Here is an 11,348-nt window from a genome sequence, read left to right as displayed (position 1 = left end):
ACCAGCCTGGCCAACACGGTGAAACCCAGTCTCTGCTAAAAATACAAAAATTAGCCTGGCATAGTGGCATATGCCTGTAATCCCAGCTACTTGAGAGGCTGAGGCACAAGAATCCTTGAACCCGGGAGGCGGAGGTTACAGTGAGCTGTCATATGTACTGAAAGTTTTACTAAACTTGGGAAGCAGTGACTTGATTTCTCTAGAAATTGCCTAACACACACATTCCAGGATACATTCTCTGTCATCTGGAATATCCTCCCTTCCACAAACCCACGCTGTCTTAAGCACCATTTTCCTATTTGTTGTTGACCTAATCTAGAAAAAAGCTTCCGTCATTCGTTCTCCCCCACCCAGTCCCTCAGTCCCGAAACACCCTTATTCTCCGCACTTGTCACCCCACCCTCTGCTGCCCCCACCCCAGCGCGCAAACGCACACAGGTTTAAACTTTAGTCTGTGATGTTATCCTCGCCCGCAGATCGCAGGACAGACATTCTCGGGGACAACTTTGCCAGGCCATGTGCTCGTCCCCCTTAGGAAGGAAGAGGGAGAAATCCCTGCGGCTCGGTTTTGTTCCAATGGTCTGCTCAGCGAGTGATTCCCGTTTCCCCAAAGGCTGCCCCTCATTAGCATGAACGGGGGTGGGGGTGTGGAGAAGGGGTTGGGGGAGAGAAAGCAAGCAAAAGCCCAGGCTCACTTTTAGAGCCTGGGAACCCTGTCTGCAAAAATGACAGCTAGAGCTTTCTGGCTCCTCTGTTTGATCGTCGGATCATCCCCCGAAGCACCGGTGGCGGAGAGAAAAAGTAAGATCCGTGTAGTGCGGGGCCCTGGGAGCGGAGCGGGGATCTGGTGGGCAGCTGGGAAGGAGGCTCAGTGAAACGCGGGACGAGGAGGGGGGTCAGAGCTCGCAAGAGAGGACACCCTGGGTCTGCGTTCGTCTTAGAAAGGAGCAAAGTGTATCCCCAAGGTTTCGTGTCTCTTGGCAGCCTTTTCGGAAAGAAGCCAATTCAGCTACTGAAATGATCCCGAGCGAGCCGGGCAGGCTGGGGAAAACTTTGCATGTTAAGTAGTTGCTCCATCACAGAGGAGGGAAAGTGTCAAAAGGGGTCGTGGCGCGCCTTTCGGGAGCCTTGCCCGGGCCGGGATCGCAGGACGCCGCGGGGTCCGCCCCCCTCGGCTGGGTGAGCAGAGGCTGCGGGGGGCGCTGGGGAGGGCTGGGGGGAAGCCGGGTCGAAATCCGGCAGCCCCGGGCACTTCTCTGCTCTCTCCGCAGCCCTAGCGCACAATCTTGGGACACCTGAGCCGGAATTTAACTAACACGCACACACTCATAATTCATGCACGAAATGAAATTAAGTTACTCAGCCCATGAAGAAATGAGGGGTTCTCTGGGGGATCGTGTTTTTGTTTTGCTTTTATTTGGATGTTCTGTCGGCTTCGCTATCTCTGGGAAAAACAGTTTCCGTACCTCACAGGGCAATTTACTCTGGGTTATTTTTCCACATGGAAATTGAGTGACTTCAGTGGCATTTAACCCAAATATCAGACAATCTTTCCCATGACAACAGATGGTGATATCAATGGGGAAGCAGTTGTGAGGTCAACAGTTGACAGTCAGGAACTGGATATCCACCAGAACTTTATTCAGCTGTGCATGGCACAACCGTTTAACAACGTAATGAGTCAGAATCAACCCCTTTGCAAAAACATGAACTCTAACCAGCTATTATTGCTGGGTGAAAGCTGATTTTAAAGCAGATTATCGATTTGGCAAGACCAATCACTCTAAATGAAGTGTTGCCAGAGCTGCAAATGGGCAGATCCACCTCTTTAAAGAAAGGGGAGAGAAAAATAAAGGCGAATTCTTGCCTGTTTGGAGGGCACTGGGACCCAGGCAAGCAAGGAGGTGAAATTGTGTAACTGGTATGGAAAGGTGCCCAGCTCCCAAGCTGGCTGAAGTTTACCCACCAACCTGTCTGCAGAACTAGGGAAAATCATTAATAATTTTAAAAATGTGTTTTCATGCCATACCATTTAGGAGTCTTTCCTCCACCATCTAATGGGGAAAAAAATGGAAGCGATGTGTGCTTTTATACTTAACCAGGGGCCTCTGCCTCCCAGCCAAGCTTTCAAAACCTTCCTTAGCTGTGGTTTACCAGTAAGTGGTGTCCAAGAAGCCAGATAAAAATCCACTCACAAATATTCGATTCTGCAGGGACCGAGATGACAGTGTAAACACGGATGGGAAAACCAAATAGTTCTGTTGTCAGGGGCGCTTAAACAATTAGGAGAACCTGTAATATGAGACCTTTCCCCCTGGGGTTTGCTCTTGGTACTTTCTCAACAAACTGTAAATAGCAAAGAGGCGGATGTTTATATATTTTATATATATACACACACACATGCACACATACTTATACGTATATATTAAAGGAAGGGCAAAAAAAATTGTTATCTAACCAGTGTTGTCAGACATGTTTAGTCTTAGAGTAAATAGGGGGTTGTCATTTTAAAAGCTATAATCTTAAAGGGCAAGACCCTCGTATCCTTCTTCCTTTGGGGCCTGGGAAGCGCGTGCCCCGCTTCGGCCGCGACGCTGCGTCCGGGTTCTCCCGGCTTCACTTCAGGCCTCCGGGCCTCCCTCCCATCTCTCCTCTTGCAGGTGCCCGCGAAGCCTCCCTTGTCCCCTCTCTTCTCTCCCCCTCCCAGAGCCCTTCTTCTGCAGCACCCCTGCCCCACTAGGGGCCTCCTCCCCTCCTGGCCTCCCTTCCCCTCTCGGCCTCCCGTCTCAGCCTCCCCTTCCCTCTTCTCCCTTCTCGGCTTCCTCGGCTTTCCCCGACGGCCTCCCCTCACTGCTTCTCCTCCCCCACCGCCTTCCCGCCTCTCGTCTTCTCTCCCCACAGCCTCGCCGCCGCACAGCAGAAAGCCAGACTCCCGCGGCTTCCCGAGCGCGGAGGAGACACCGGGGCCCCGCGCGCAGCCACTCCCTGAGGCCCCGCGGCGGCCGCGCGCGGCCGAGGACGCCCCCGCCGCCCGCCCCTGGCCTGACCCGCGGCGCCGGAAGCCCCCGCCGCCGGCCGACAACCAGGCCAGCTTCCGGGAGGCCGCACGCGCGCCCGCCGGCCCGCCGGGTCCGAGCCTGGCGCAAGCCGAGAACCGCGCGTCGCCGCGCCGCGGGCCCGCGTTGGAGGACGCCCCGCGACGCGCGCGCTCACGGGCTCTGCGCTTCCCCGCCGCCCGGCCGCCCGCGCGCGCCGCCGAGGGCTCCGCCGGCCACGCCCATCCCAACCGGCCGCGCGCCGCCGCGCTGGCCCCAGGCCCGGCGCCCGCGCCCGCGCCGCTGCCGCGCTTCACCCTCAGCTTCGACCTCAGCCCGCCGCAGAGGGACGCGGAGCCCGGCGCCGAGCCCTGCGCGCGCGCCTGCCGATCCGACCTGGACGAACGCGAGGCGTTCTGCGAGAGCGAATTCGGTGAGCCTGGCCGCCGCGCCGCCGCCCCGCGAGCGTTTCCGAGCCCCAGAGAAGCCCGCCTGCGAGATCCCAGGGCGCCCGACCCGTGCGGGCCGTTTCGCGGTTGCTAAAAACCACCTCCCGGGGGACTGGGAGAGGAGCTCGGGGTAATGCTCTTCTCCAAACTGTTTTTTGGAAACAGCGGTGAACGGGATCGTGCACGACGTGGACGTGCTGGGCGCGGGCATCCGGCTGGTGACCCTGCTGGTGGATCGGGACGGGCTGTACAAGATGAACCGCCTGTACCTCACCCCCGACGGCTTCTTCTTCCGAGTCCACATGTTAGCCCTGGACTCCTCCAGCTGCAATAAGCCGTGTCCAGAGTTTAAACCTGGTATTGAAACTGAGCTGAATGACGCTGCCTATGTACTTTATACCACCGTTTGTAACGTGGGTGCCACAGCCCGGGCTGTGGGTCGCCCAGCCTTTTTTGGGAGGGATGGGGGACAGTGACATGAGTAGGCTTTAGACGACAGGTATTATTTCGGCCACTCTGTGACTTAAGCCCTGTCAGTCCCCACCCTCAAGGGTGAGAACAGCAGGGGTTGGCACAAAGCGGGCTGTCAATAAATGTTGACAAATGGAGTGGACGACCAACCCTCATTGCCAGAATGGACTGTACAGAACTGAGTTTAGAAAAGCTGCTTTTTTGGGTGTGTATGTGAGATTGGTGGGAGGAATACCCACTCCCACATCTTTCTAGGCATGTGCTCTGGGATAAGGACCTTTGTTCTGTAATGTGGTCCCGCTACATATTGCTTTTTTTTTTTTTGAGATTGAGTTCCGCCCTGTCGCCCAGGCTGGAGTGCAGTGGGTGCGATCTCAGCTCACTGCAACCTCCGCCTCCCGGGTTCAAGCGATTCTCCCGCCTCAGCCTCCCAAGTTGCTGGGATTACAGGCATGCGCCACCATGCCCTGCTAATTTTTGTATTTTTGGTAGAGATGGGGTTTCACCATGTTGGCCAGGCTGGCCTCAAACTCCTGACCTCAAGAGATCTGCCCGCCTCGGCCTCCCGGAGTGCTGGGATTAAAGGCGTGAGCCACCACACCGGCCTGGTTGGTTATCTTCTAAAGGTCGCTAGGCTGTTTCCACCAGATGCCTGTAGACTCAGTATCAATTTCAACTTGTGCAGCAAGATAATAGATTGCAGCTTAGGCATTTCTTAAAGGCCTTACATTTTCTGTTTCATGGCATTTAAAAGACACTATGAATTAATGTTCTGGTTATTTTGTCCAGGCAGCAGGTATATTGTGATGGGCCACATCTACCATAAGAGACGGCAGCTCCCTACAGCTCTGCTCCAGGTCCTGAGAGGCCGCCTCCGACCAGGGGATGGACTGCTGAGGAGCAGCAGCAGCTATGTGAAAAGGTTTAACCGAAAAAGGGAAGGGCAAATTCAAGGTGCAATTCATAACCAATGCATTTGAAACAACCATCCTGGCATTTCGGGACCACAAGAGACTTGGACATCAGCAACAAGACATGAAAGGTCTATCTTCATGTAATGGGTCCTCCTTTAGAAGAGAGGCCGCAGCTACTCTGTGAATGACTTGCATAGTTGCAACTGTAATCTCGAAGGTGTCACTTTGTTATTTACACGATCTTCTTAAGTGGGCTGCTCCTGAGCTCAGTGTGAAGGTTATTTAACTGTAGTGCCAGTGATTTACACAGCTCAGAGAATCGACCTGTCCAGTTAACAGATCACTGCTTCATACGTTTTTAAATTATTTTAATTTAATATTCTTTAGTAGAAATAGTCCACAAAAACATTTTCTTGAATTTAAATATACAACTTTTATATCATGTATCAAACCAGATTTTATATTCAAACTATCACATTTTAAATTCTGTACAGAACAGTAAGCGCACTAGTCGAAAGACATTGAAGTTTGAAATGTCATTTAGATCAAACACAAGGGTCAAAGCCCAGGCCAAGTATTAAAGTTTTACACTTAAAGAGTACTAAAGGGCCAGTGTGCAGATGGGTGGATTAAAAAAATAAATAAAAAATAGTGCTAAAGGGCTTACTTCAGGCAAAAGTGTTCCTGATGTACCAAAAAATAAGATATAGTTTATTTTCATGCCTCCCTGCTCCTAATAATGTATGTTTTGTGCTGAACTGGCAGCTATCCCAATGTGAAATGTATTCTGGATGTATCTGATGTCATTTTTCTATTAAGACCAAGTATAATGTTTGTTTGTAAAGCAGTAAATCTTGCCTTGAAATCAGATCTTGGATGCACCTGTTTTTGTTTTAGCCTTACTGAGCCCTAAAGGTTTGAGGAAAATGGCTTTTTAAAATTCATTCCCCAAACCCTGAAACCACTATTCACCAATGACAATTCACAAGGAAGTGAATTTTCAACATTTTTCAGTTGGTTTTAAAAAGGTTTAATTGGCCAGGTGCGGTGGCTCATGCTGGTAATCCCAGCACTTTGGGAGGCCAAGGCCTGCAGATCACCTGAGGTTGGGAGTTCAAGACCAGCCTGACCAACATGGAGAAACCCTGTCTCTACTACAAATACAAAATTAGCCAGGCGTGGTGGTGGGCATCTGTAATCCCAGTTACTTGGGAGGCTGAGACAGGAGAATCGCTTAAACCTTGGAGGTGGAGGTTGTGGTGAGCCTAGATCATACCACTGCACTCCAGCCTGGCAACAAGAGCAAAACTCAGTCTCAAAAAACAAAAAACCACCACCATAAAAAAAGGTTTAGTCACTAAATTAAATATTGATTTTATACTTGAGTCCACAAAAGAGTATTTTTTCGGAAGATCAGGCTGTACTTTAGTTTCTATGAAGCCTGGTGAACAGAGACACTGATGCATAGATGAAGATGACTGCCTAAAGACAGACAGGAAGGAATTTCACTGGAGAGAGAACAGTCTATTTGGCCTCATGGTGATGCACTCAGGAAGCTTAGAATGCATCCTGACACTGTCCATGGCACACAGTAGTAGCACTGTGCACCTAAAGGACATCCAGGATGGGTCGCTAGGGAATCACAGGATCCAAGAAGCAACAGCCTAACATTACAATATCTGATACTATTATTTGTTCCAATTATGGGGCAGACAGGTAATAAAGGGTTGAGAGGTTCTGAGTGTTCTATGGTAAAGCACTACTGAGGGATTTTTAGAGTATTTTCCAAAAATAAGTTTTCTCCAAACTTACAAATTTTACAAGAATTGCTCTTTGGAAATCAGTGGCATTATTACACGAACTATTGGTGATAGAGTATATAGCTAATGAAGACCTCCTGAGTTAGTTTTCTTTAAGATAAAAAACATTAACTCAGGCATAACTCAGGCCAGTCAAATCAAAGTTGAATTTTTAAATGTCAAAAGGCTAGGCCAGGCATGGTGGCTCACGCCTGCAATCCCAGCACTTTGGGAGACCGAGGTGGGTGGATCACAAGGTCAGGAGTTCGAGACCAGCCTGGACAACATGGTGAAATCCTCTCTCTACTAAAAATATAAAAATTAGCCAGGCATGGTGGCAGATGCCTGTAATCCCAGCTACTCGGAAGGCTGAGGCAGAAGAATCGCTCGAACCTGGGAGGCAGAGGTTGCAGTGAGCCGAGATTGTGCCATTGCACTCCAGCCTGGGAAACAGAACAAGACTCCATCTCAAAAACAAACAAACAAACAAAGGCTAAGTGGTTATCTCAAATAATGTGGTAGAGACAACTACAAGATGACCAAATTATTGGCTGGATGGTCAGATGTTAAAACAGAAAAGTTATAAATAGTTCTGGAATATTTTTTTGAGACAGTCTTGCTCTGTCACCCAGGCTGAAGTGCAGTGGTGTGATCTCAGCTCACTGCAACCTTCACCTCCCAGGTTCAAGAGATTCTTCTGCCTCACACTCCCTAGTAGCTGAGGATTATAGATGCCCAGCACCATGCCTGGCTAACTTTTGTATTTTTAGTAGAGACAGTGTTTCACCATGTTGGCCAGGCTGGTCTTGAACTACTGACCTCAAGTGATCCAACACCCTCGGCCTGCCTAAGTGTTGGAATTACAGGTGTGAACCACTGTGCCGGGCTGATTTTTAATTTTAGTCTGTATCCTGCTGAAACAGCTCTAGTTTAAAAGAGAAAAAAAGGTCCAGGTGTGGCAATTCATGCCTGTAATCTCAGCACTTTGCGAGGCTGAGGCAGGATCACTTGAGGCCGGGAGTTTGAGTCCAGACTGGGCGACATAGCAAGACCTCATTGCTACAAATAATTTAAAAAATTAGCTAGGCGTGCTAGCGTGTGCCTGTAGTCCCAGCTACTTGGGAGGCTGAAGTAGGAGGATGGCTTGTGCCCAGGAGGTCAAGGCTGCTGTGAGCTGTGCCACTGCACTCCAGCCTGGGCAACAGAGCAAGACCCAGTTTCAAAAAAAAAAAAAAAAAGAAAGAAAAAAAAAATTAACTTTTGCATAATCCTGAAGCTTAAGTTTAGGGTTTTACTTAGATTGGTTTGATAATAGTCAGTTTCTGGGTAATTCTGGAAACAAAAAAAAGTGCCAGAGCTGTGATACCTGTGATACTTGGAGGTCACATAACATGCACACCTTGGCAAACACATGCAGGTCAGATTCTTAGAAACTTCCTGGCTAAACATTAAGGTCTTCATTCAAGACCAGGTCTGTAAGGAAAGACTCGTGAGGATCGAACGCAGTACCACAGTGGTGGGTGTGGAGGCGCGCACCGGAGGCAGTAGAGGACAGGTAATGCCAGGTGAGGCAAAAAGTCAAGAAGACTCACCACCTCAATAGGCAGGCAGTACCTTGGATAGAATCTTTTAATTTTACGGATTTTTTTTTTTTTTTTTTTTTTTTCCGAGACAAAGTCTTGCTCTGTCACTTAGGCTGGAGTGCAGTGGCAAGATCCTGGCAATCTCTGTCTCCACAGTGCAAGTGATTCTCATGTCTCAGGCTCCCAAATAGCTGGGATTTCAGGCATGCGCCAACATGCCTGGCTAACTTTTATACTTCTTTTTTGAGAAGGAATCTCACTCTGTCGCCCAGGCTGAAGTGTAGTGGCGTGATCCCAGCTCACTGCAACCTCTGCCTCACGGGATTAAGCGATTCTCCTGCCACATCCTACCGAGTAGATGGGATTACAGGCACCCACCACCACACCCAGCTAATTTTTGTATTTTTAGTAGAGACAGGGTTTCGCCATGTTGGTCAGGCTGGTCTCAAACTCCTGACCTCGTGATCCACCCGCCTCAGCCTCCCAAAGTCCTGGGATTAAGGAGTGAGCCACCGCGCCCAGCCGGCCTTCTGTACTTTTAGTAGAGACGGGGTTTGACCGTGTTGCCCAGGTTGGTCTTGAGCTTGTGGCCCCAAGTGAATCACTCACCTCGGCCTCCCAAAGCGCTGGGATTACAGGCATTAGCCACCGCGCCCTGCCAATTTAATGGAAAATTTTAATGAGCAAATTCACTACAGTTTCTTATCATCTTTTCCTATTGATAGATTTTTCTTAGCAAATGGGTTTTGTGCCTATGTGCACATATTAATAGTCCCTAAATGGAATACTCACTTGCCTTCAGTAGTAATTCAACAGCATCCCTCCTTCAAATGAAGCCATTACAATTCAAGGGGAAAAAGTACTTGTTTTTCTTTGGGTAGGAAAAGGTCTATAAAACATATACACTGTTTGTTTATTTATTTATTTGAGACCGAGTCTTGCTCTTGTCGCCCAGGCTGGAGCGCAGTGGCACAATCTTGGCTCACTGCAACCTCTGCCTCCTGGGTTCAAGTGATTCTCCTGCCTTAGCCTCCCGAGTAGCTGGGATTATAGGTGCCCACCAACGCCCGGCTACTTTTTGTACTTTTAGTGGAGACAGGGTTTTTCGCCACATTGGCTAGGTTGGTCTCGAACTCCTGACCTTGTGATCCACCCACCTTGGCCTCCCAAAGTGCTGGGATTACAGGCGTGAGCCACTGTGCCCCACCCATAGCTTTTTACAACTACCTTGTAAAGTATCATTTGGCACTGTTAGTCTTTCTCTTGAATTTTTTTTTCCTTTTTTTTTTGAGACAAGAGTCTTGCTCTGTCGGCCAGGCTGGAGTGCAGTGACACCATCTTGGCTCACTGCAACCTCTGCCTCCCCGGCTCAAGCAATTCTCCTGCCTCAGCCTCCCAAGTAGCTGGGATTACAGGCATGTGCCACCACGTCTGACGAATTTTTGTATTTGCAGTAGAAACGGGGTTTCACCATGTTGACCAGGCTGGTAACTCCTGACCTCAGGTAATCCGCCTGCCTTGGCCTCCCAAAGTGCTGGGATGACAGGCATGAGCCATTGCGCCCAGCCGAAATCATTTTTAAGTTAACCAATGAACACATATAAACAAACACCTAAAAACTGACCCGCCACCTACAATGCATCACCTCAATTTCAGGAAATATTTGAGCAAGCAACAAATCAGGACATTACCATTTTAAGAATATAGCTAATTTCTTTAGTTGAAAATTAGTTGAATTTGGTTCAAATTGGATCAAGCGGTATGATCTTCTGAAAAAATCTTTTAGTATCTCGCTCCAAGTGTCTAGAAGTACCTCAGAATGTTTCAAATTATTACAAATACTTCTCAGTTGGCTCTTCCCCCCACCTCCTCAAGTACTTCATTACTTTATCCATGAAATACCACCATTCTCACATTAAGGACAAGAAATCTGAGACCTATGGTAATAGCTTCAATCATGAAGAGTGAAAGCTGTAATAACCATGTAGCTTTGTCTAAGTGTGCAGAGATCTGAAAGGCCACCCGGCTGGCTCTTTAACATAAAGAAGTAGAGAGTTTGCCTAAAGGAATTAACAGAAATAGGGAAATAACTTTTATTTGCAGATCTTAGGAAGTCAGATTACAAACAACCGCAAACCTTAGTGTCTCTAAATAACACTCTAGGCCATTTCAAATATAAAAAGGTAATTATTTTACTTCAGAAAAGATCTCCAAAAGCTCACTTTTTTTGAGACAGAGTCTCACTCTGTCACCCAGGCTGGAGGGCAGTGGCACAGTCTTGGCTCACTGCAACCTCCACCTCCCGGGTTCAAGCCATCCTCCCACCTCAGCCACCTGAGTAGTTGGGACTACCGGTGTGTGCCACTTGTCCAGCTAAATTGTTGTACTTTTAGCAGAGACAGGGTTTCACCATGTTGGTGAAGCAGCTCTCTAACTCCTGACCTCAAGTGACCCCCTCACTTCAGCCTTCCAAAGTGCTGGGATTATAGGCGTGAGCCACCATGCCCAGCCACACTTTTATTTAAACCTCCTGAAGGATGTGGATAGGAGAATAAAAGCTTTACCAATAGGAAAATACTTTTTATGAAATGGTTTCTTGGATTGTGAACGTGGCAGGTAAACTATAGCAGGTATTGAAAATATTCTTAGCCAAGGAAATCTATTGATGCAAATTAAATGTATTTATAAGCCCAAGGCCTGGGGCAGAAACATCCTAAAAGTATCACAAATGTACAGTTTACTGCCTGGATTATTGGAAGCAAAATAGCTGTATTATGTAGATCTTACCGAACAGCAGAAGCTTGTCAAGTATTTCTGCTTGTCACAGAAAAGCAGCTTTTGGAATTCATTATGTTCTATAAGAATGTATGGTTTTCAGGCCGGGCATGGTGGCTCATGTCTGTAATCCCAGCACTTTGGGAGGCCGAGGCAGGCGGATCACCTGAGGTCGGGAGTTCGAGACCACCCCGACCAACATGGTGAAACCCCATCTCTATTAAAAATACAAAATTAGCCAGGCGTGGTGACGCATGCCTGTAATCCCAGCTACTCAGGAGGCTAAGGCAGGAGAATCATTTGAACCCGGGAGGCAGAGGTT

General features: G+C 48.6%; 1 protein-coding gene across 2 annotated transcripts; it reads left to right on the top strand.

Annotated features, from left to right (window-relative positions):
• The first annotated feature begins 490 nt into the window (after positions 1 to 490).
• Positions 491 to 5,737, top strand: C16H17orf58 (chromosome 16 C17orf58 homolog). Of its 2 annotated transcripts, XM_005584763.4 has the most exons (4): positions 491 to 801; positions 2,902 to 3,468; positions 3,650 to 3,841; positions 4,745 to 5,737. In XM_005584763.4, exons 1-4 carry the CDS (start codon positions 726 to 728, stop codon positions 4,933 to 4,935), a joined length of 1,026 nt encoding a protein of 341 aa, XP_005584820.3. In that variant the 5' UTR covers positions 491 to 725; the 3' UTR covers positions 4,936 to 5,737. The 2 variants fall into 2 exon arrangements, with proteins under 2 accessions (XP_005584820.3, XP_073876326.1); XM_074020225.1 differs by lacking the exon at positions 3,650 to 3,841 and having other exon boundaries at positions 614 to 801; positions 2,902 to 3,614.
• Positions 5,738 to 11,348: the final 5,611 nt, after the last annotated feature.

This window comes from Macaca fascicularis, chromosome 16 (assembly GCF_037993035.2).
Source record: "Macaca fascicularis isolate 582-1 chromosome 16, T2T-MFA8v1.1".
NCBI classification, from domain to species: domain Eukaryota; kingdom Metazoa; phylum Chordata; class Mammalia; order Primates; family Cercopithecidae; genus Macaca; species Macaca fascicularis.
The sequence above is the reverse complement of the archived record's forward strand: the minus strand, read 5'-3'. Positions and strand labels throughout refer to the sequence as shown.